Source organism: Psammomys obesus, unplaced genomic scaffold (assembly GCF_907164565.1).
Source record: "Psammomys obesus unplaced genomic scaffold, mPsaObe1.curated_primary_1811, whole genome shotgun sequence".
NCBI classification, from domain to species: Eukaryota; Metazoa; Chordata; class Mammalia; order Rodentia; family Muridae; genus Psammomys; species Psammomys obesus.
The window spans coordinates 25,741,586-25,764,775 of NW_026593286.1; the positions used below are offsets into that span (position 1 = coordinate 25,741,586).

Genomic DNA, 23,190 nt, shown 5'->3' on the forward strand with positions numbered 1-23,190 from the left:
CAGATCCTTGGTAGTGGAGGGAATGATTGAGGCGGTGCGGTGGCCTGTTCAGCCTTTGCATCCTTAGCGGCATCTATAGTTGGCCCCTCCACACCTTTGAAACCCCCAAAGACACATTCTTCAAAAGGCACACCCTAGCCTAAAGTGCAACGGGAAACACCAGGAAGGGGCCCTGCTAAAAATCCTGTCTAGAGAGCGCGTCCTCTCTTGTGCATTTACTGAGAACCGGGACGCTCAGGCCGGGATTCCTAGATGGCTACGGAGCCCAGAACACCGCCCTCAGGGCGCCCGGTAGCCTGCCGGCAGGTGGCACCCTCGCTTCTCGGCCCCAGGGTGTTCCCAAGGAATCCCGGCGGCGTGGCAGCCCCATCCCCCACAGGGAACACTCCGGACACCGCCTCCGGGACTCGATCTCCCTCCGCCGCCCCGCCCACCCCAGAGAGTCCGCGCGGGGCGAATGGTGTCCCGGGGGGGCGGGGCTACAGGAGGTGGGCTGAGGGGGTGGGGCCTGGGAGGAGACAAAGCCGGGAAGTTAAAAATCCTTGACCCTGCCTCCGGGCGTCGGTGCGAAGGTTGTGGTGGATGCTGAGCTAGCCGGGGCCGGGTCGGGGTGTGAGCCGGTGAGTAGTCGAGGCGCCTCGGGCTGCAGGCCGGCGCTCCTTCCCTCTCTCCCTGCGGTGCCCTCGGGCTCCGAGCGACAGCCACCGCCCCTCGCTGTTAGACAATTCCAAAGAGAGCTGGAGCGAGAGCAAAGGGAGAAAACACGGGTCTTGGCTGGGCAGAGATAAACTCAGCGGCAAGGCCCTGGGGCAGCCGGGGACACTTGCAGAGTGTGGGTTTAGGGAAGGAAAGTGGGGTTAGCGGGGTGAGGCTTGCCTTCCGGAAGGGTCCCCCCGAGGGTGGGATGGTGAGATTCGGGCGGCGAGGACATCGCGAACAGTGACAAGTGGCAGGTCTGCACCGGCGGAGGAGAATTTAGCTCTTGAGTGTTGGGTGTGAGAGAAAGCAAACAATGCGACCGCGGGGAACTGGTTGCAGAGAGGGTGGAAACTGGGAGTTTGGGGGTGTACTGAGCACTCCGTCAAGGTTTGGGGGTGGGACCTGCCCTGGAGGCCGGAGAAGCATTAGTGAGAGCGTACTTGAGGGAGGGGGTGAAGGTAGGCGGGCCTCCGGCTTCAATCTGGAATGTTTGCTTAGCCACTGGAGGGCGTCCTGGGTATTTGGAAAAAGACCCCCTTCCACCTTCTTTCCCTGCTCCTGCTGGGTTCTGGAGAAGGACTTCTGCAGCCAGCTGGGTGCACCTGGTATTAAAGGGCTTGGCACCTCCGAGAGACCGGGCAGGCGTGAGGATATGGAAGGAGGAACCGAGTAGGCTTCAGTTTGCAGGCCTTGCACAACGCGCACAGGGATATCTGCTGGTTCACAGAGTCACCCTCCGCCGCCGTGTGGGAGTGAGCGTACACGCGCACCGATATTTGTACTCTTTTATTTAGAAGGTTTCTGTACAAATGAACTGCCCTTTGCCCCTCCAGATACACCCAAGCGCTGTACTTTAAACCAGATAAACTGGGCTGTCAGGCTAGTATTAAAACCAAATAAATCCTCCTGGCAGGGGTATTTGTATGTTAAGACTTTCTATTCCGGGTTTTGCTTTGCTTTAGGAGGTAAATTGAAACTACAGTTGTTTGAGTCAGCAAAATCAGGGGGACTTGCTATAGCTAAGTCCCTTCACCGTCCAGGAGGGACTTAGCGATTCTGCCCTCCAACCTGATTTCCTTCACGTGTCTACATCGTACTGCAGTTAATTGGGCGTGGATGCAAGTGTAGATACTGCAAGAGAGGAAGCAGGAATTTTCCAGCCATATACTGCAACGGTTTTTTTTTTTTTTTTTTTTTTTAGTGTTTCCCCCCATGTTTTGCAACTTGAACTTGGCTGGGGGGAAAATGGCTCAAGATAGAAGCTACTTTGTTTGTTTTCTGGAATTGCACAGACCTGTCGGATTGGGTTCCAGCTGCCACCAGACTATGTAAATGAGCTGGTAGCTGTTGGGTTTGGGTTTGAATCACACTTTCCTTCAAAAATTGGATTTGGGCAGAGTCAGAAAATGTGAGACCCAAGGTTGCAGGAAATCCAGGGGAACCTCAATCCCACAAATCCCATGGAAACCAAATCCAAAAGAAGTGCAATAACAGCGGCGATACAGCTTCACTTCTTCAGTTAACTGGTGCTAAAAATCAGTAGCCAAATGGAGGGACATCTGACATATGTCATTGATGCATTCTGAGATATAGTAAGGCCATGGCAGAGTACCTATTCACCAAGAAGGAAATAACAAACCAAAAGAAAAATTGCAGACATTCCAGGCATTGTGATCTTTTATTAGCTGTATTTGCCACTGCAGAAAAATAGCCTAGTCATAACTGTTGTGTAATGCTGTGTAGGAACGTGGCCATGAAAATGTGGTATTGAGACCAAGATAAGTTTGCTGTCTCTTGTTTGCCTTTAAAGCACGGTACTGGTGACATGGAATTAATTATGGGCTGTATGCTCTGCCATCAGTTAATCTTTAACTTGTATCTGATGGGTAGTATTGGTTCACCCAGACTAGTTGGTTGGTTTCTTCTAATTGATTTCCAGAAACTTCTCCTGTAAAATGGTGTCTTACACAGAGAAGTTCTCAGTTGTGCTGGTAAATGTAACTGTGACTATTTATATAACTGTGTTATTACAAACTGTTCTTTTTTTAATAGTCACCAACTCATTGATACTTCCTTTCTACTTTACAATATGACAGAGCCTTTTTTTTTTTTTTTTTTAGGGTTATTGAAGTAAAAATGTCCAGAAAAATCCATGGCGGTTCTGTGGTGGAGATGCAAGGAGATGAAATGACGAGAATCATTTGGGAATTGATTAAAGAAAAACTCATCCTTCCCTATGTAGAACTGGATTTGCATAGGTAAATGAATTGATCTTCCACATAGCTAGCAAACTCAGAAACATAATTAAGTTATTCCAAAATCTACCTGACATTTTTTTTACATATAAAATACCTGTATTTTGTGATTAAAGCCTTAAATTTTCTTTTGTTTGTTTTTCTTTTTGTTTTCTTTGAGACATAGAGATTTGATACATAGCCCAGATTGGCCTTGAACTCACAGAAGTCCTCCTGCCTAAGCTAGCCCAAGTGTGTGTGTGTGTATGTATGTGTATGTGTTATGTATGTGTGTGTGTGAGTATACACACATGTGTACATTCCACAGCATGCATGTGGAGGTCAGGAAAACTTATGCAGGTGGATTCTCTCTTCCACCATGTAGACTCCAAAGACTGTCAGGCTTAGGAGCAAGAACCTTTTTTATCTACAGAGCATTGCTTGCCAGCTCTCAGGGAATCTTCTATTTCAACATACTGTTAGAAAAAGTCAGTTTTGTCCTTTCCAGCTGGCTCATCTGTCCACCTACTGAGTCAGTGGGTGGGGCTTTATGTTTCATTCTGCATTTTCTGTCCTATTCATGTGGTTACCTGAACACCCACCTTCCAGAGTTGGTTCCCTAAGTTCTTTGTGTCCCTTCGCCCTGTGTCTGCTGTGTTTAGAGACACATTAGGAAGTATGTTATTTATTCTCTCCTTCTTTCCTGATGTTTTTTTTTTCCTCTTTGTCTTTTGTTGCTGTTGTTATTATTTGTTTGTTTGTTTGTTTTTGTTTTTTTGGTACAGGGTTTCTCTGTGTAGCCCTGGCTGTCCTGGAACTAGCTCTGTAGACCAGGTTAGCCTTGAACTCAGGGATCCACCTGCCTCTGCCGCCAAGCCAAGTGCTGATAGTAAAGGCATGAGCCACCAACCTGGACTGTCTGCCCTTGGTGTTTTTCATAAGCTTGCTCTTTGCCTTTTTGCACATATGAAACTACATAGAGACAATCTTTTAAAAGGGTGAAGTGGTCAAAGGCTGGCATGGCATAGTGTTGAGCAATATATATAAGGTAAATGATTGATGTCTGTCTTTGCCTTGTCCCAGAACCACTCTGTTCCCATCCTGTGGCTTAGCTGGGTACAAGTTATTTATTTAGTTTTAAGTTATCTCAGTAGCTACCTTTTGATTGTGTAAACCTAAGTTGCTGGTACTGTCTATATTGTAATGAAAATAAGACCCCTAATCATAGAGAAAAGGAAATGAGGGAGGGAGAAGAGAGAGAGAGAGAGAGAGAGCAATTCCAAGTGAGTTAAAGAAACATTTTAGACACTTTCTCATTCAGAACTTTGCATGGCAGTAGGTAGCCTACCCCTGTCCCATGGGAGGGGTGGGACGTGTTTTGTTTCCAGAATTTTTAGTTTAGGTGTCTGACAAGCAGGCAGTATGCATGTGTATATACCCGGTGCCTGCAGAGGCAGGGAAAGCGCAACAGATTGCCTGAAGTGGAGTTACAGTAGTTGTGACAAACCAACTCTTGTCCTTCCTTTCTCTGTGGGTGTATGTGTTGGGGGGATGGGTACATGCATGTGTGGACACAGCTGCATATATAGGATAGAGGGACAGCCTTAGCTATCTCTTCAAGTAAACTGAGCTGGCCAGCCAGCAAGTCCCAGGGATCCTCCTTTCTCGGGGAGAACAGATGCATAATCATGCCTGCCTTGTTAATGTCCTTTTTTTGTCTGGGGCTTGAACCCAGGTCCTCATGCTTGCAAGACAAGCACTTTAGTGACTGAACTGTCTCCCCAGCCTGCACAGGCATGCTGAAGAGTCCTTGTGGCTCACGCCAGTAATCCCAGCTCTTATAAGGTTGAGGCAAAAGGGCCGCTGTGAGTTCCACGCTAGCCTACCAGTTCCTCAGTTGTTATGGTCACCTGGGTATTATGGTGGGGAAGGAGAGTGGGGCAGTTAGGGTTTTGTTGTTTTTCATTTTTATAAATAGAGGTTACACAGAGGTCTCGGCCTTTACTTTCTCCTGGAAATATTGAAACAAGTGTATGGCTGTGTTACATGTATATGAATTATCTACTGCCAAGGCAGAAAATATATTTGTTTGGAAATACACAAAGTAACTCTCTGTGTTTGCACCAGCAGTTGGGATAGCTTGAGAAAGGGAGATACAAACACTGAAAAGAGAAAGGCAGCTTACTTAGCTGGTTTTGAGAGCTGAAACTTTTCTGCAAGGCCGTGGAAAACAAAATAAATCACTTAAAGATTTTGTTTGGGTTTTTTTCAGGGAGGGGGGGTGTTTGGTTGGTTTGGTTTGGTTTTTGTTTTGGCTTTTCTTCAAGACAGGGTTTTTCTGTGTATCCCTGGCTATACTAGAACTTGGTCTGTAGCTCAGGCTGACCTCAAACTCAAGAGATCCCCCTGTCACTACCTCCTAAGATTAAAGGCCTGTGTGCTCCATCATGTCCCAGCATTTTTTTTTTCTTTGAGACAGGATTTCTTTGTGTAGCCTTGGCTGTCCTGGACTCACTTTGTAGACCAGACTGGCCTCAAACTCAGAGATCCACTTGCTTCTGCCTCCCCCAGTGCTAGGATTACCGGCGTGTGCCACCGTGTCCCGGCTTGTATTACTTTCAATAAACCATTACATACTTAAGCTTTACAGTTGTTTTCTGTGCTCCGTGGACAGGCAGCATTTATTCCTCTGTGAATGGTCTGCACTGTGGGAGCTGGTGCTAAATACAGTTGGTTGGTGGATCCCATTGCTTATCCAATAAACTACAGGCTTGTTTCCAGAACAAAGACTTACCCAAGAAGTAGGGGAAGGGTCACCTTATGACTAACTGGCTTTGACAAAAGACTCCTTAGCTCTTTTGGCACTGATCGAGAGCTAACCTTCCGACCACTTCAGTGCCAAAAATACAAAACAGTCCTTTCATCCCTTCTCCACCTCTTTATTTATATAGTATAAAACTTACTATGGGAAAATAAGGTTGTACTTGGCTTTAATTTGTGTGGAGAGAAACCAGGCCAAAGGGCTGCCTGTGTGCTGTTGCCGCCTTCAAATGGTAAAAAGCAGGAAGGAGGCAGTTTAGCAGAGTGCATTGGTTTTGACTTAGTGTTCTGCCTTTCAGAAAGGCAGAGCCCAGGCTTCCAGTGTACTGCACACCTCTCTTTAGTTTTTTTGAGACAGGGTTTCACTGTGTAGCCTTTGCTGTCCTGGACTCACTTTGTAGACCAGGCTAACCTGCATCCAGCTCACATCGATCTGCCTGCCTCTGCCTCCCTGAGTGCCAGGATTGAAGGCGTGCATGGCACCGAGCCTGGCTCACTTCTCTTTTCGTAGGCAGGCACCAACCTTTTGTTTAGGATGCAGTGACACTAAAACTTGACATGCTTAGATGTGTTTGGAGTCTTTGCTTGGCCCAGGAAGCTCTGCATTGCAGTCTGTCAGTTTGTCTGCCCCGCCATGCTGACCTCTCTCCCTCTCCAAGTTATGACTTAGGCATAGAGAATCGCGATGCCACCAATGACCAGGTCACCAAGGACGCTGCAGAGGCTATAAAGAAATACAATGTTGGTGTCAAGTGTGCTACTATCACCCCCGATGAGAAGAGGGTTGAGGAGTTCAAGTTGAAACAAATGTGGAAATCACCAAATGGCACCATCCGAAACATTCTGGGTGGCACTGTCTTCAGGGAAGCTATTATCTGCAAAAATATCCCCCGGCTGGTGACAGGCTGGGTAAAACCCATCATCATTGGTCGTCATGCTTATGGGGACCAAGTAAGTCATTTGAGCATAATTTGATTTTTCATGTTTATTTTTCATGGTTGTTTAGCTCCAGTTTCTATGTTTTGTTCTTTAGGTATTTATGCCCCTAAGAGAGGTCCAACATATATTGTGCATAAACTGTATATTTACATGTTTAGGAAAGGATAAAAATACAGATAAACTTTCAAATAAACACCCATCTTAACACATTTTTCCCCCCAAACATATCTTATCCTTTTGTTGAGTTATTCTATACGATACTGCAGTTTTGGCTAAGACATGGGCTCAGATCAGTAGTTTTCATTGCTGGCAGCACAGTGGGATCCTTTAATCAGATTTGCTATTGGTGGTGATGATGATGGTTTCATTGTGAGTGCCATCCTAGAGCAGTTGAAATTTGAATTTTGTGAAGATCAATGTTTTTAAAAACTCCAGCTGATTCTAATATGCAGCCATGTTAAGAACTACCAAGCATTATGTTAAAATGGATCCCTTGGTGGACACAGCGAGAGTTACGCAGGGGCTGCAACCAGTCTTGTTATTTTATTTATTACAATTTGTTCACTTTGTATCCCAGCTGTAGCCCCCCCTTGCCCCCTCCCAATCCTGCCCTCCCTCCCTCTTCTCCTCCCATGCCCCTTCTCCAGTCCACTGATAGGGGAGGTCTTCACCTTCCATCTGACCCTAGTCTATCAGGTCTCATCAGATTGGCTGCATTGTCTTCCTCTGTGGCCTGGTAAGGCTGCTCCCCACTCAGGGAGAGATGATCAAAGAGCAGGCCAATCAGTTCATGTGAGAGACAGCTCCTGTTTCCATTACTAAGGAGCCCATTTGGAGACTGAGCTGCCACGGGCTACCTCTGTGGGTAGCAGGGGGTCTAGGTTATCTCCATGAATGGTCCTTGGTTAGAGTATCAGTCTCAGAAAAGACCCCTGTGCCCAGATTTTTTGGTTCTGTTGCTCTCCTTGTGGAGCTCATGTCTCTTCCAGGTCTTTCTATCTCCCCTTCTTTCATAAAATTCCCTGTACTCTGCCTCAAGATCCAGCTATACCACTCCTAAGCATATATCCAAAATACTTTCAAATATACAACAAGAACATTTGCTCAACCATGTTCGTAGCAGATTTATTCCTAATAGCCAGAATCTGGAAACAACCAGATGTCCCTCAACTGAGGAATGGAAACAGAAATTGTGGTACATTTACACAGTGGAATACTACTCAGCAATTAAAAACAAGGAAATCATGAAATTTGCAGGTAAATGGTAGGAACTAGAAAAGATCATCCTGAGTGCGGTGTCCCAGAAGCAGAAAGACATACATGGTATATACTCACTTATAAGTAGATATTAGACATATAAGATAATCATACTAAAATCTGTACACCTAAAGCTAAGCAAGAAGGAGGACCCTAGGTAAGATGATCAATCCTCATTCAGAAAGGTAAACGGGATGGACAACGGAAGACAGTAAAAACAAGGACCAAGACAGGAGCCTATCACAGAGAGCCTCTGAAAGACTTTTTACACAGCAGGGTATTAAAGCAGATGCTGAGACTCATAGCCAAACTTTGGGCAGAAACTTGTAATGTTTACAGCTAGAGGCTTCTATGGAGTCAACCCTGAAAACCGTGGCCACAGCAGATGTCTCTATGTTGCTGGGACAGAGTCACCGGCTTTGTCCTTGACATGACATGTGGCTTTTGTTTCACACTGTGGCTCACGGTATCTCTTCATCCTGGCCAGCCCTTCACAGATGTGTCCCAGATCCCTAAGCAAGGGACTCTAAATGACCGAAATATAGATTCCCTAACCATTAACCCTGTCCTAGTTGGCATACTGCCTATTCAGTATTTTTTGTTTTGTTTGTCCTTTTTGTTGCTTAATTTTTATGCTATCATTCTTTTGAGGAATAGATTATCCTTTTTTTAAAAAAATATCATGTTGACTCACTGTTTAACATTCATGGATCTGCACAAAGTATTTTAGGGCACATCAGTGCCTCAATTACCAAAGTACTTTCTATGACAGAAGTGTTTAATCTTTTCTGTTATCTGACTGCTCTTTTTCACCCGCTGTGGTTAGTTAGGATTATTGTAAAGCAGCAGGTGTGACTGGAACCCATGGGTGCCTGACTCTAAGCCACTGGATAAAACAGATCACTGTAAAAGATCCCACGCAGCAGTGTCTAAGATCACCTGAGAAAGGAGTCCCAAGAAGGAATTGTCTAGATTAGGTTGGCCTGTGGGCTTGTGGTCTGTGAGGGATGTTTTTAACCCAGTTAGTTTAAGTGGGAAGGTCCTCCCTGAACACGGATGGCACTACTTCCCAGCCTGGGCCTGAATGAAAGAGAGAGCAAGCTGAGTGTAAGTGGGCCTGCCTTCATGGCTCTTTGTTCCTGACTGTGGCTGTGATGTGGCCAGCTCCCTCGGCTTCTGCAGCTGTGACTTCCCCACTAAGGTGGAGTGTCACCTGGAACTGAGCTGAAAGGAACACTTTCTCCCCTAAATTGCTTTAGTCGGGGTATTGTATCACACAGCAATAGAGACAAAGCTAAGGCAGAACTTTGTTATTCTCCACTCATTGAATTAATGCTCATAAGAACTCTATATACATTAACGGATCTTCAACAGGCACTATTATCAACTAGTAGGTCTCCCTAGTAGTGGACCCCTCCTAGCCCTTTCTCTTAAAACCAAAGAACCTCAAGTTACACTGCTGGTGTTGGGTGCGATAATCTCTTTTTCCCCTTGCAGTTTCTGAAGGAGTACTTTTCTTAATGCGTGTTTCCCTCTTCACAGTACAGAGCAACTGATTTTGTTGTTCCCGGGCCAGGAAAAGTAGAGATAACCTACACACCGAAAGATGGAGGTCAAAAGGTGACATATGTGGTGCATAACTTTGAAGGTATGTGCTGTTCCTCTCAGCTGCACTTCATGCTAGCAGATGTCTTGAGCATCGTTGTTATCATTTTTAAACAACCTAGTTATGGCTGAGTGGTGGTGCACACCTATAATCTCAGCACTCAGGAGGCAGAGGCAGGCGGATCTCTTAAACTCCAAAAGTGAGTTCCAGGAGACCCAGGCCTACACAAAGGAACCTTATCTCACAGAATGAGAGAGGGGGAGGGAACCTAGTTATGCAGCTACCTAAAAGGCGACCTGAATGGGCAACATTTCTGAGGAACATCGCAGCCCGAAATAGGAAAGTGACTAGTTCCACCTGTTTCCGTGGCACAGACAGACACAAGGCCGTGAGCCTGGCTTCTCAGGTGAAAACGTAGAGACAAAGACACGTATGCATTTATCTTAGAGGGACGAGTGTCAGCAATCTGTCGCTTGTGAACTGTGTAAATCAAGTGTTCACGACACAGACCTCCTGTCCTGATATCTGTGTCTCTGTTCTGTTGGGCTTTCTATTTAGAATTGGTTTCATCGTTTGCTGAAATTTTTGTTTTGCCTTTTTGGGAATCTGCTGTGAGAGTGAAACATTTCCTTTTTGCCTTCTCTCCCCATCTCCCCAAAGCCTAGTGTGCTGGAGGTGCGGCTCCGTGCTGGAACATTTGCCTAACATGTGGGATCTTAGGTCCCATCACAAGACAAAGATAGCCTTCTATGCACTTCAAGTCTCTTTTGGGAGCTGAAAGGAAGGGAATAAAAAAGGTGCACTAAGGGATAGAAGTGTTTTTTTGGGTAAAGTGCTTACCCAAAAAAATGTTAGGACCTGAGTTTGAATCACTAGAACCCACGTAAAAGCTAAGCACAGGTGTAGGTCTGTAGTCCCGGTGCCCTAAAGAGATGAGACAGGGACAAGAGACTCCCTGGCAGTTCACAGGCTTTCTGCCCTGGCGCAAACAGCCTTAAACAAGGTGGAAGACAGACCAACGCCTGAGGTTGCCCTGACCCCCACACATTGCGGTATGCACAGACGGGAATGCGCACGTGCTTACAATCACACATACACACACATCATGCACACACACACACACACACACACACACACACAGATTTACCTTAAAGGGTCAGTAGGGAAAACTCTGCCCCAAAATTTACCCAAACAGGAAACCAGGCCTCCATAGCCTTTGTTTTCCTTCCTCCTCTCAGCATTAGTGGTTTAATAGAATCTAGTTCCGCGGGTTTTAGTGTTTTTCACATTCTCGGCCAACTTAGCCTAGGGCCTTGGCATGGACTCAGGTTCTGACTTTCAGTAATAACAGAGTTCAGTTAATAAGAGTTGTGAAACCCCAGTGATTACACATACTATAATTATTTACACTTTACACCAATTATCCCCCAGGAAATTCGAAGATTTTTGCCCAGTAGTTAAAATGCAAACCTTTCTCAGTGATTGAGGATTACATATATTTAAGTATAAGATGCATGTTGGGAACTGGAGAAGATGGCTCACTGGGTAAAGCATGAGCTGAAATCCTCAGATTCCACACAAGAAGCCAGACACAGAAGCAAATGTCTGTAGTCCCAGGGAGATGGGAAGCAGAGACAAGAGAATCTCACAAACTCGCTAACCTGGCTGCAGCAGTAAGCAATAAAGGAGGTCCAGCCTCCAGCAACGGAAGATGGAGGCTGATGCCAGAAACTGTCTTCTGGTCTATGTGAGTGCTGTGGTGAGCACGCGTGCGTGCGCGCGCACAGACACACACACACACACACACACACACACACACACACACACACAACATATATGCATACAGTTTAAAAAAATAAAGTACATGTTGGAAATTGTTAGAATGTGTTTGGAAGAGTTCCAACTTACTTGCCCATTCTTGATTATATTTCTTGTTCCCAGCTGTAGATTTTGGTGTTTCGATATCTTCAAGGTCTTTTGGGTTTTGAGACAGGATCTCACTGTGTAGCCCTTGCAGGCCTAGAATTCACTCTGTAGACCAGGCTTGTTGACACTCACAGAGATCAGCCTGTCTCTTTTTCCCAAGTGCTAGGATTAAAGATGGGTGCCTGTGCCTGCAGTCCTCAGAATCTTAAAAGACCGTACGTTTTTTTCTTACTGCTGTTGCCCTTCTAGAATACATTAGAATGTCCTTATCTAGAGCAAATGGTTTCCCTCTGTGCCTGTGCCATAAGCCTGTTCAGATTGGAAGTTCTGGAATTTCGCTTTCCTGACCCAGTCGGGGCTGCGGAGAAATTGGTTTTTAGATACTGTACATAGTCTCAGTCTTGCTACCAGTGCCGGCACCCTCACCTTTCTCCTCTTTGTTCTTGGTGGTTTCCCCTCCACAGAAGGTGGTGGTGTTTCCATGGGCATGTACAATGAGGACAAGTCAATTGAAGACTTTGCACACAGTTCCTTCCAAATGGCTCTGTCCAAGGGCTGGCCTTTGTACCTCAGCACCAAAAACACGATTCTGAAGAAGTACGATGGACGCTTCAAGGACATCTTTCAGGAGATCTATGACAAGTAACGACAGCTCTTTTATTCCTTTTCTGTTTCCAACTAAGCTGGCATCTAGAGTGTAACCCTGGGACAAACTGAGTGAACGACATCACTACAGTTATCTTTTGGTAGGGGCAGGGTTGTTTAATGTTTGACTAAAGTAGCCAGTTTATGTTATAATGAACTGATGTTTCCAAAGTGTGAGTTTCTGAGGGAGGCCCAGTTTATTTCTTCCTGAAGACCTTTGCTAGAATTGAAAGGTCTGCTTTAACCTGTCATTCGTCTTGGTATGTAACAGTTTTCATCTCAGCCGCACACGAGGCATTTGTTTGTCAGTTCATAACGTGACATAAATCCTCCCTGTCAGGGCAAGTGTTCAGGTAGGGCCTTTGAAATTAGAGGAGAGCCCTTTCCATTGAGATTCCTTTTCCTACTGCCCACCTGTTCCGAGCCTGGGCACTGTTATATATTTAAGGTAAGATGACTTGCAGAACCTGATCATTATATTGAAAATGATAGGAAGTAAAGTCGCACATGGCAGAATCTGTTTTTCTCACCCAAGTCTTAGACCTTCATTCATAAGAGAGAATGTTGTTCTTAGAGATGGCCAGTTTGTGGGTTCAGCATCAGACTGTGATTGGATAGGAATCCGAGCACATTTTTGTCAGTCCCAAGTCTGTGCTGTATCTACTAAAGGTAATGTTTCCTGACCCTTTGGGGAATTGCTAATGGTCTCCCTGATAAAACTAATTCTGTTTTATTCTCGTTTGTTTGTTTTAGGCAATACAAACCCCAGTTTGAAGCTCAGAAGATCTGGTATGAGCACAGGCTCATTGATGACATGGTGGCCCAGGCTATGAAGTCAGAGGGAGGCTTCATCTGGGCCTGTAAAAACTATGATGGCGATGTGCAGTCAGATTCTGTTGCCCAAGGTAAGCGGCCAGAGGCCCCTGTAGACAAGCACATGGCTGCTGGCCGTGAGGTCATTCCATAAAGTTCTGTGGTGGAAGAAGGGAATTCCTTAGTCCTTCATTGCCAGATGATGAGATGTTAGGAAGCCCAAGGCACACTGAGGACCTAGGGAAGCGAATCCAGCTCCTCCCGGGAAAGCAGCTTTATTCACGGTCATGCAGGAAGTTTCTAAGTGATTTGACATTCCTGGCTTCAGCCTTTTACCCCACTTGAAGTTTCAAAGCTTCCAGTGGATATTAGTGCCATCAGTTTCCCTATCCTCATATCTCATGATGAGAATGTGAAGAGAAGCCAGATGGTGTGTACCCTTTGAATTCTAGGTTCAGATTGGTGTTCATAGTGAATGAGTTCAAGCATAGCCAGGAATACATAGAGAAGCACTGTCTCAAACTGACAAGAATGTAGAGAGAGCCGGGCACACATGCCTGTCATCCCAGCACTGGGGGAGACAGGCGAATCTCTGTGGGTTTGAGGCTAGCCTGGTCTACAAAGTGAGTCCAGGACAGCCAAGACTACACAGAGAAACCCTGTCTCGAAAAACCAAAAAAGTTAAAAAAAAAAAAAATGTTGCGAGCAAAACCAAGAAAAAGTGAGTGAATCTAGCACCAAAGATGAGGTATCCAAGAGGTCATTCATCTGTCAGCAAGTCCTGCCAGCCTTGAAGGTTATTCTAATGCCCTATAAAACAAATGTTTGGCCTTTAGCTTTAGCAAAGGAAGTGAGCAAGGCCAAATGCTGTTCACAGATATTCCAAGAACCTGGGGGGTAGTGCCAGGTTTTAGGGCCAAATAAATCCACAGACATTCCCTGACATTCTTCTGCACCAGATTGCTCTTGGGTTTCAAGTTCGCACAAGGGAGCTCCGTGACCTGGATCTCCCACGGATGGATGTTTGTGTTCCCTTCAACTATGTTGACTTTCCCCCAGGAGGTACTGCTTTTGCCTTTGTGAAAGCTGAGTATCTCTATGCTGGCTTGGAAGACAACTTCAGAATCAGATAAATGGGTTACGCAAATTTCTGTCCCCTCCCCCCTCTCTCGAAAACCTCAAATGTTTATGCCAAATGGACAGGGGAAGGAACAGTCCTTTGTGGTGACCAATGGTAGATAAGGAGAACTTATCCTTGTCATCAGAGTTCTGGGAAAGGTGCACAGAGCCATTCTAAAACCTGGTACATGCTAGGAAGCGTTGTACCGTGAGCTAAATCCCATCATCCTTTTCAAAAGTTCCACCACCAAAGGAAGGATCTAGGGAATATTTCAGTTTCTGAAGTATGCTAAGCCCTGATAGCAGATCCAGCTAACACTGCCTAGAGTCTATAAATCGGGGGACCTCGGCGAGCCAAGCAGATTACGAGGCAACAGAGCTGCTCTCCCTCTTCTTGAGAGGTGTAGCTGCCGTGTACTCAAAGCCTTTCCTTTACATCCTCAGCTTGACAGTGGCACCAGCCAGTGTCTCAAGAGCTAGGTCGGGTAGGCACCATGAAACCACAGAATGGGAGAGAGTGCGGGTTGGACCCACGTGAGGTATGAAGCTCCTCACCAAACACTGCATCTGAAGCGTTGGCGCTACACAAGCACTGGAGAGAGCCACTGCCTCCACGCAGAGTTCTCCTTTCTTCTTAAATGCTTTACTTCTGTTTGCCAGTTTCAGCATAAGGAGTTGCTCTTAAATTAATGTGAATAGATTTAGATTGGTGCTAGGCGGTGAGAGGAAGAATCTCATTTCCTCTTCCTTAGACCCGTTGTTGCCGGATACTGAGCTCTGGGGATCTCGTCCTTGGTGCTTAGGGATCCCTCTTTACTCCTTGGTAGAATGCCTTGGTTCTCTTTTTACATCCTCACCATGAGAGATGACAATAGGGAAGTTGTGTGGTTTTCAGGTTTGATTGTGAAGTTTCCCTGTTGTAATCACTTACCAGGTGCATGAGATAACACCATAAGGAAGGGAGAGACTGATTTCACTCAAGTCAAGGATGACCTAAACAATATGGGCTGGTAAAATGGCTCTGCAGGCAAAGGCGTCTACCAAGCCTGGTGACTGGAGTTCAGGTCCCAGGGTCCACATGGTGGAAGAAGAGAAGTGACTCTCAGAGGCTGTCCTCTGACCTCTGCGTGTACATGTGCGTGCGTGCACACGCGTGAGGGCAGACAAACACCTCAAACAAACAAACAAAAAATGTAATAGGACCAAAAGGTAAAATAAAAGAATCTTCTTGGTATCAGACCAAAAAAAAACAAAACAAAACATGTAGCCTGCTAATAACCTGTTATTGTTATAAATTTGTATCATCAGCTTCATTAGGTGGTCATGGGAGAATAAAGAGAATGAAGGAGGTGCTTTGCAGTCAAGTAAAGAATGCGTGAAAAGAAAAGGCAATTGCATGGACTTAAAAGTTGGAGTGAGGTTCTCTGAATAGGGAACTGCAGAAAAGAGTGGTATGTTCAAGGGAAAGTGCCACGGACCGGCCCAGAGGTTTGGATGTCAGGAAGGCACAGTTTCAGGCGAATGACAGTCAGAGACCACACTGGAGAGAGTGATTCTGCTGTAACTGTACCAAAGTCAGGCTAATAATTTTATAGTAATTACATAAGGAAACACCTTAAAGTTGGCATATTTCCCAGAACACTTAGATTTTTACCAAGAATATAAAGTTTACATTTTAACTCAAAAATGTAGTCAAACATAAAGCAGTGACCACAAGAAATCTTGGCAGAACTTTTTGATCAAAGCAGACAAAGGAAAAGAAACCTCAAACTGCAGTTTCATTATTGCTAACCAACGAAGAGGAAAGTCAGGGGCTAAGTCAGATGCCTGCCAAAATCTTTCTCTGTATTAAAATCTAAATACACCTTTGTTAACCATTCTCCCATATGTCTGTAAAAGATTTACGATCTTCCCTAGAAACAAGACGCTAAAGGGGGGCAAGCTCGAGCCAGCTGTACCTCTCATGCTATTTTTTCCTAAGAAGGAGCCCGTTATTTTTTCATTATTCTTGTAATGCTTTCTAATACTAAATCTGATTCATTACTTATTTTTCTTTTACTCTATTCTTGCTAAAGCTTTTAGTAATCTATCAAAAATATATTTTCTTGAATAGTTAGTTGTGCTGGACCAGGAATCATAGAGAAAAATCAAAAGGCTCATTCAATCCTTCATCTGAAAAAGCAGGATTTTCAGAGTACATCTTTTTGGCGTAGATGGCCAGGGGGAACATCCAGGGACTTCCAGGGAGCGGATTCCCATAGGAAACGTGTCTCCTCGTCTTAGCAGCATAATTTTATGCTTATATAGCACATTTTTATGCTCATATAGACTTGGAGTTAGTGTGGCAGGAAAGCAGCAGGCTGTTCCTGCATTCAACCGTCTTGCTTTTAATCTGCCTTTTCTTCCCGTCTCAGCAAAGGTGAGCACATGAAGGCAATAGACAACTCACTTCCATTCTCCAGGAGAAAGGAACGTATTCTGTGCGTGAGAACAGCGAGCACTGTTGCTTGTTAGGAAGTTCTGTTCTAAGGGATATAAGAACGTAACCAGGTATCCACAGTCGCGTAGACCCACAGCAACTCAGTGAAGTAAGTGCTTCATTATCCAACACGCTCTGCCATTTACAGGTTATGGCTCCCTTGGCATGATGACAAGTGTGCTGGTTTGTCCAGATGGTAAGACGGTAGAAGCGGAGGCTGCCCATGGCACCGTCACACGTCACTACCGCATGTACCAGAAAGGGCAGGAGACATCCACCAACCCCATTGGTAAGATGGCATCTGCTTCACTGATTTCCAGCCAGAGAGCTCTTCAAGGCGATCCTTGAGGAACCGAGACCTGTGCCTTGCTAAAGAGACTCCTGTGCAACATCATCGCCAGGTTGCTGCCTCATTAGTATTTGGAGTTGTGGATTGTTTTTAATTTGTCTCACTTTGTTTTATTTGGAGGGTGGGTGGTGAGACAAGGTCTCACTAAGTATCCAGGCTAGCCTAGAACTTTTATAAGTAGAACAGGCTAGCCTTGAACTTGTAGCAATCCTCCTGTCTCTGCTTCCCAAGTGCTGGGATTATGGGTGTGTGTCACCATGTTCAGCTCTTCAGAGCTATTTTAATGTCCTTTAAAATACATAAGTCCAATCTTCTATTTTGTTGGAGAATAGGCGTTACAGAGAGGAGTGTTTTCAAAAGCATTTTCCTTTACCCCTGGAACAATAAAATGTCTCTAACAAGGCTTTAACTAACATACTTCCAACTGTCCTAAAACTAATCTCTAATTCATAGCACCTAACGATGCCCATCACCTAACCAAAAACACATCCCATCTCTGGAAAGAAGTGAAATGCTTGGACTCCCCGTGACAGAAGGGATAAAAATAGCAACTTCTTGTCTCCTTTCCTTAGCTTCCATTTTTGCCTGGTCCCGAGGCTTAGCCCACAGAGCAAAGCTTGATGACAATGCTGAGCTCAGCTTCTTTGCAAAGGCTTTGGAAGATGTCTGCGTTGAGACCATTGAGGCTGGCTTTATGACTAAGGACTTGGCTGCCTGCATTAAAGGCTTACCCAAGTAAGTGTGAGATGCCCTGCCCTCTGTGGTCAAATCACCCCTCTCTGGAATTATGTGAGTTGTTCATTTTTTTCTGGGGTCAGTATGAAATGCCTGTGTACTGTCTGGTAGCAGGTGGAGAACCTGCTGAGCTCTGTGAGATCTACAGTCTTCCTGTAGGCACTCGCTTTCACATTTGTCACTCACTGTGGCAAGAAAGTGATCATAGGTCATACGGAGGTGCATGGTGTGGTGGCATGCCAATCAAACTCCTGTATACAAAACTGGGCTCGAACTAGATTTGGTCTGCTGGCTGGCCTCTAGTTTGCTGGCATCTGGTCTAGTGGGTGGTTGTTAAAGTGAAAGCGTCCTCATTAATTTTAAAAAATGAGCAGGCTGGAGTGGTAGCTCGGTGCTGAAGAGTAGCTACTGCTCTTGCAGAGAGTTGGCTTCCCAGCACCCAGGTTGGGTGGCTCACAACGGCCTATAGTGCAGCTCCAGGAGTTCCAACACAGGCACCTACACTGATGTGCGTGTAACACACACACACACAGACACAGACACACACATAACTTAAAAATAATAAAAGTAAATCTTTAGGGAGAGAGTAGACAAGGGAGGGAAATTGGAGCTAGGGTATTCTACCCTTTCGTTTTCTTTAACTTCCCAACGAGTAAACAGCCTAAGTATGAATGTAAACAGTCCAGATGGCATCGTCCCTTCCTGAAGTGCCTGCAACCAGTAGTCCAGTGTCCCTGTGGTTACAGGATTTTCCTGAGGACCAGGGAGCCGGTGTCCTCACTGGCTCAGCTGTCAATCAGACATCTCATCCTGAGGTTCTAAAGTCATCCCTGAAACCACATACACACAAACAACAAAAGTGGACTCGTCAGGTTGTATTTGTATATTTGTGCCTGCATATATATATATATGCAACAATAATAATTGGGGAAGGAAACTATCAGAGAGTTAGAGGGACATGGAAGGACCTGGGGTGAGGGGACTTGGGAGTGGCTGAAAGGAGGAAAGTGATATAATTGTATTTCAATTAAAATGTATAAAAACATTACAAATTTTCTTAAAAAGGAAAATTTACCAAAATATAAACTAATACCGTAGGCCCACCAGTATACCCTGTTACAGTGGGAATAGCCGGGGAAAGGAGTGGACTCATTCACTACATGTTTCTTGACTTAAATCTCCAGCAAAGATACATTTGAAACATTCTTTCTAGTGTACTGGTTTTGTAACCTACTCTTTAGGCATTTATTAGTAAACTTTTCCCAGCCAGTTCATTGCCTTTTGTTTTTATTAAGACACAGATGAAAATAAGAGCATTAAAGCTGTTTGTTTGTAGGAAAGCATATGGCTATACCTTGAATGGGTTTTGTTCTGTCTTAAGAATTAAAATTAAGAGGTGAGGTGGTCCCAGTCACATTGGCATTAGCCTGAACTGAAGCTCCCGGTAGTTCAGAGCCACACGTGTGACCTATGCAGCCTTCTGTGACTGTATACACACGAAGTGCCCCTACGGGCTACCCTGAGCCCAGTCAGTCCCAGGGGCCTCCGTCACTGCCCTCAGATTTGTAAGTGTGAGTCGCATTGCTGGAATTTGTTTTTAATTACCTCCTACCATATCAGAAAAAAACTAAATTTCTTCTTTTTTTTTTTTTTTTTCTTTCTTCCACCAGTGTACAACGTTCTGACTACTTGAATACATTTGAGTTCATGGACAAACTTGGAGAAAACTTGAAGGCCAAACTAGCTCAGGCCAAACTTTAAGGTCAAACCTGGGCTTAGGACAAGGACAAGTCTTTGTGGTAACTAGGTCCACAGGTTTACTTTTTTTTTTTTTAAATAACACTCAAAGATAAAAGCAAAAATTATTTTGTAATTTGTTTAGAAGACAAAGATGAACTTTTCTATACGTTTACAACCCTTTTCTTTTTCATACAGTTATTGCCACCTTAATGACTGTGGCGTGGGAGTCTTCTGTTTTTGCTTTTTTCTAGTCGTATTTTATTGTGTAGTAGCGGTCTAGGAGTTACATTGGTACCCGTTCACATTAACTGTCACTTTTTCTCTTGCCCTAATATAAATGACCAAAATCAGAAGTGCTTCAATGTTAAGCAATAGCTATAGTACGGCTCCCTATAAGGGCGAAAAAGAAACTTCCACTGATGTCAGTGAGTGTGAGCACCGGGGGCTTTTGTCTGCAGATGTTGGGAGACCTGCACAGTGCGCTCATACAGGGCTGGAACAAATTAAATGTGTGTATTTAAAATGCATGGCAGCCATAGGTAGGGATAAAGGCTATGTATCCAAAATACTAAATATATTTTAAGGCCACTGAAGAATTGGAAATCTTAAAAAAAAAAAAAAATACAGACTAGAGGTTTATCCTCTCTGATTTCTCTTCCTCCTGTCCCTTAGCCTAAGTATCATCCTTCCCCAAATAGCACATTTCATCCATGTGCAATAATGGAAGATGCACCTTTTTTGGATTTCTGCTAGCCTGTTGCATTTCTTTTATATAAATGTGATTTTTCAGAAGTTGATATTAAACACTATTCCAGTCCAGTCCTTCCAAACTGTTAATTTTAATTAAAATGAAATGCTAATGATAGTCTTCTTCGAGGTGTTTATTATGAGTTTTTATTATGTGTAGTTCATTTCTTTTCCTGTTACTGTGATAAAATGCCTTGAGAAAAGCAATCTAAAGGAGAAAGGGTTAGTTTGGCCTCACAGTTTGAGGTACAGTCCCATGGTGGCAGGGAAGTCAAGGGAACAGATGATTGAAGCAGCTGATCTGCAAGCAGAGAGCCATGACCGCATGCTGGTGCTTGGCATGCTTCCTCTGTTTGACCCCCAAGACCCCTGCCCAAGAAATGGAGCCACCCACAACTAAGATGGGCCTTCCCATATCATATAACAAAATCAAGATAATCCCTTACATGTATGCCAGGGGCCACGTTCCAGATGATTCTAGTCTCTGTCAACACGTCACAAACACTAGATTGTATCCTAGCCATAGGAATTTGATTGGAAAACACTTCTCTTAAGAAGTCTACTGTGTAGAGGGCGACGGTGGCACACACTTTTAATCCTAGCATTTCGGAGGCAGAGGCCAGTCTGGTCTACAGAGTCAGTTCCAAGACAGCCAGGAATACACAGAGAAAACCCTGTCTCAAAAAAAAAAAAAAGTTAACTGTATAGGTGGGCGGGGGTGTGTAAGTTACAGACAGAGGGGAATTTACAGTGTAAGGAAAGAGGGACAGACATAGGGACCAATGACTAACAGCAGATGCTGTAGACACTGAAGGTTGCCCTGTAAGTTAATAGGGAGACTGAAGATTCCAAAGAAGGAAAAGACATGATCGTATTTTCACTCTTAAAACTAGCGCTCTTATAAAGAGTGCCTGATGGAGGGTTAGACAGCTGACACCGTAAAGGGAGGAAGACGACTTCAGAGGCAACTATAATACATTAATTGAAAAGCTTTAAAGATACAACTGGCAGACAGCTTGGAGGAGAAAACAGGATGGAATTCCGAGACTGCAGGAGGGGATGGGCAAGGCTGGAGACATAGTTCAGTTAGCAGAGTGACTGCAAGAATACCTGAGGTCAATCGCCAAATACTCCTAAAATAAAAGGTGGTTGGTGCCTAAGGAATAACAGTCATCCAAGGTTGTCCTGGTCCCCCCATCCATACTATGATACAGGATATTTGATCATGCTATGAATGCCAAGATTGTTACTAGAAAAACCTGTTTTTAGCTATGGTAAGGCTCATCCCTAGCACACACTTTTAACCCAAGAGCTTTCTATCAAGAGCTAATTACAGTCAACCATAGGGCTGGAGAGAGGTTCAGTGGTTAAGAGCACTGCCTGTTCTTCCAGAGGTCTTGAGTTCAATTCCCAGCAACCACATGGTGGCTCACAACCATGTATAGTGTGATCTGATGCCTCTGGTGTGCAGATATGCATGCAGATATACATAAAATAAATAAAACCAAGGGTCAAGAGGCAGAGCAAATCCAGGAGTGGTGGCGCATGCCTCTGATTTCAGCACTTGGGAGGCAGAGGAAGGAGGATCCCCGAGTTCGAGGCCAGCCTGATCTACAAAGGGAGTTCCAGGGCTATTACATAAGAAACCCTATCTTGGAAACCCCCCTCCCCAAAAAAAGCAACATTGAGTTGAGCGTATTTAAGACATTTGCGGAGAAGGAGAAAAGGCCTTTTCCTTCTGGGACTTCAGTGGAGTAGGAAGGTTAGTTGGGTACTTTCTCTACCTCTGAGCTAGCAGGCTTTTACCCCAGCATCTGGCTCCTGAGTCTTCATTGGTAAAATCAAACATTTGGGGTTTACTTTATAACAACACATATGCACACACACACACACACACATACATACATAAACACACACAAAAAAAATTGATGAGTAGGTTTCTCTATAAGCAAATGGGAGTTGAAGGAGGAGTCAAAGAAGGCTCTCTAGCTTCTTAACACCCAGAGAAGGTGTTCTACATCCTTTGGTACAGGAGGCCTGTGTCTAAACTCTCTCACCTCAAAAGCCCATATAGGCTGGTGAGTTGGTTCAGCCAATAAAAGCACCTGCCACGGAGCTTGATAACTCGAGATTGTTCTCCTGTACCTACCTGGTGGAAGGAGAGATCAAACACATGAAGGTTGTCCTTTGACTCTAATACATGCACGTGCCCCCACCCCACCTGCCCCCCCAAAAGGACTTTAAAACTGTAGAATAAAATAAGTCCATGAGTAGAGTGGCTCTCCTGGCCAGCTTGAGCTCAGGCTGCCTATTCATGAAGCCTTTCAGAATCCAAGCAGGTAGTGATGCACAGGTATACATTTCACCCAGTTCCTCAGTGCTACCCTCATGGTGAACCCCAATCTAAACCCTAGCTCTCTTGCTAGGAAAACCTCACAAAGTAAAGAAGGCCCATGTGGCATGGGTTCTTTCCTTCCTCCCTCCCTCCCTCCCTCCCTCCCTCCCTCCCTCCCTCCCTCCCTTCTTTCTTTCTTTCTTTCTTTCTTTCTTTCTTTCTTTCTTTCTTTCTTTCTTTCTTGGTTTTGAGACAGGGCTTCTCTTTATAACTCTGGCTGTCCTGATGAACTGGCTTCATAGACCAGGCTGGCCTTGAACTCTCAGAGATCCACCTACCTCTGCCTAATGCTGAGTGCTGGCATTAAAGGCTGTGCCACTACCACCCAGCTGGCATGGGCAGTTCATCCCAGACAAAACAAGTTATAAACAAGCACATGAACTTTTCTGAAGGGTGGGAAGGTTCTAGTACACTCAGTTTTTCTAGAAGTCAATCAGGTCTCTAGGGCAATAGGAAAAAAAATGCAGTGTTTCTAGTTAAAACTATAGGGAAAACATGGAGAGAAAGCAATAAATACTTTCATCTCCTATATACTTTTACCAAAGATCATATAACTTAAAATGTGCACTTGAGGCTGATCTCGAATTTGTTTTCCTCCTGCCTCAATCTTCCAAATAGCTGAGATTATAGGCATGGATCATCATATCTGCTCTCAAATGTTTTAGAATTAATATGGATATCTGAGGT

At 44.7% G+C, this 23,190-nt stretch overlaps 1 protein-coding gene across 1 annotated transcript; it reads left to right on the forward strand.

Moving 5' to 3' along the window:
* The first annotated feature begins 523 nt into the window (after nucleotides 1-523).
* Idh1 (isocitrate dehydrogenase (NADP(+)) 1) lies at nucleotides 524-20,226 on the forward strand. The gene is made up of 9 exons (XM_055616671.1): nucleotides 524-620; nucleotides 2,820-2,957; nucleotides 6,413-6,704; nucleotides 9,492-9,597; nucleotides 11,946-12,123; nucleotides 12,880-13,031; nucleotides 16,686-16,826; nucleotides 17,459-17,621; nucleotides 19,292-20,226. Exons 2-9 carry the CDS (start codon nucleotides 2,836-2,838, stop codon nucleotides 19,380-19,382), a joined length of 1,245 nt encoding a protein of 414 aa, XP_055472646.1. The 5' UTR covers nucleotides 524-620; nucleotides 2,820-2,835; the 3' UTR covers nucleotides 19,383-20,226.
* Nucleotides 20,227-23,190: the final 2,964 nt, after the last annotated feature.

Coding starts and splice junctions, on each gene's coding strand:
- Idh1 (XM_055616671.1), top strand. CDS start 2,836: ATGTCCAGAAAAATCCATGGCGGTTCTGTGGTGGAGATGCAAGGAGAT. Junction 13,032..16,685: donor GTCAGATTCTGTTGCCCAAG/GTAAGCGGCCAG, acceptor TGCCATTTACAG/GTTATGGCTCCCTTGGCATG. Junction 16,827..17,458: donor GACATCCACCAACCCCATTG/GTAAGATGGCAT, acceptor TCCTTTCCTTAG/CTTCCATTTTTGCCTGGTCC.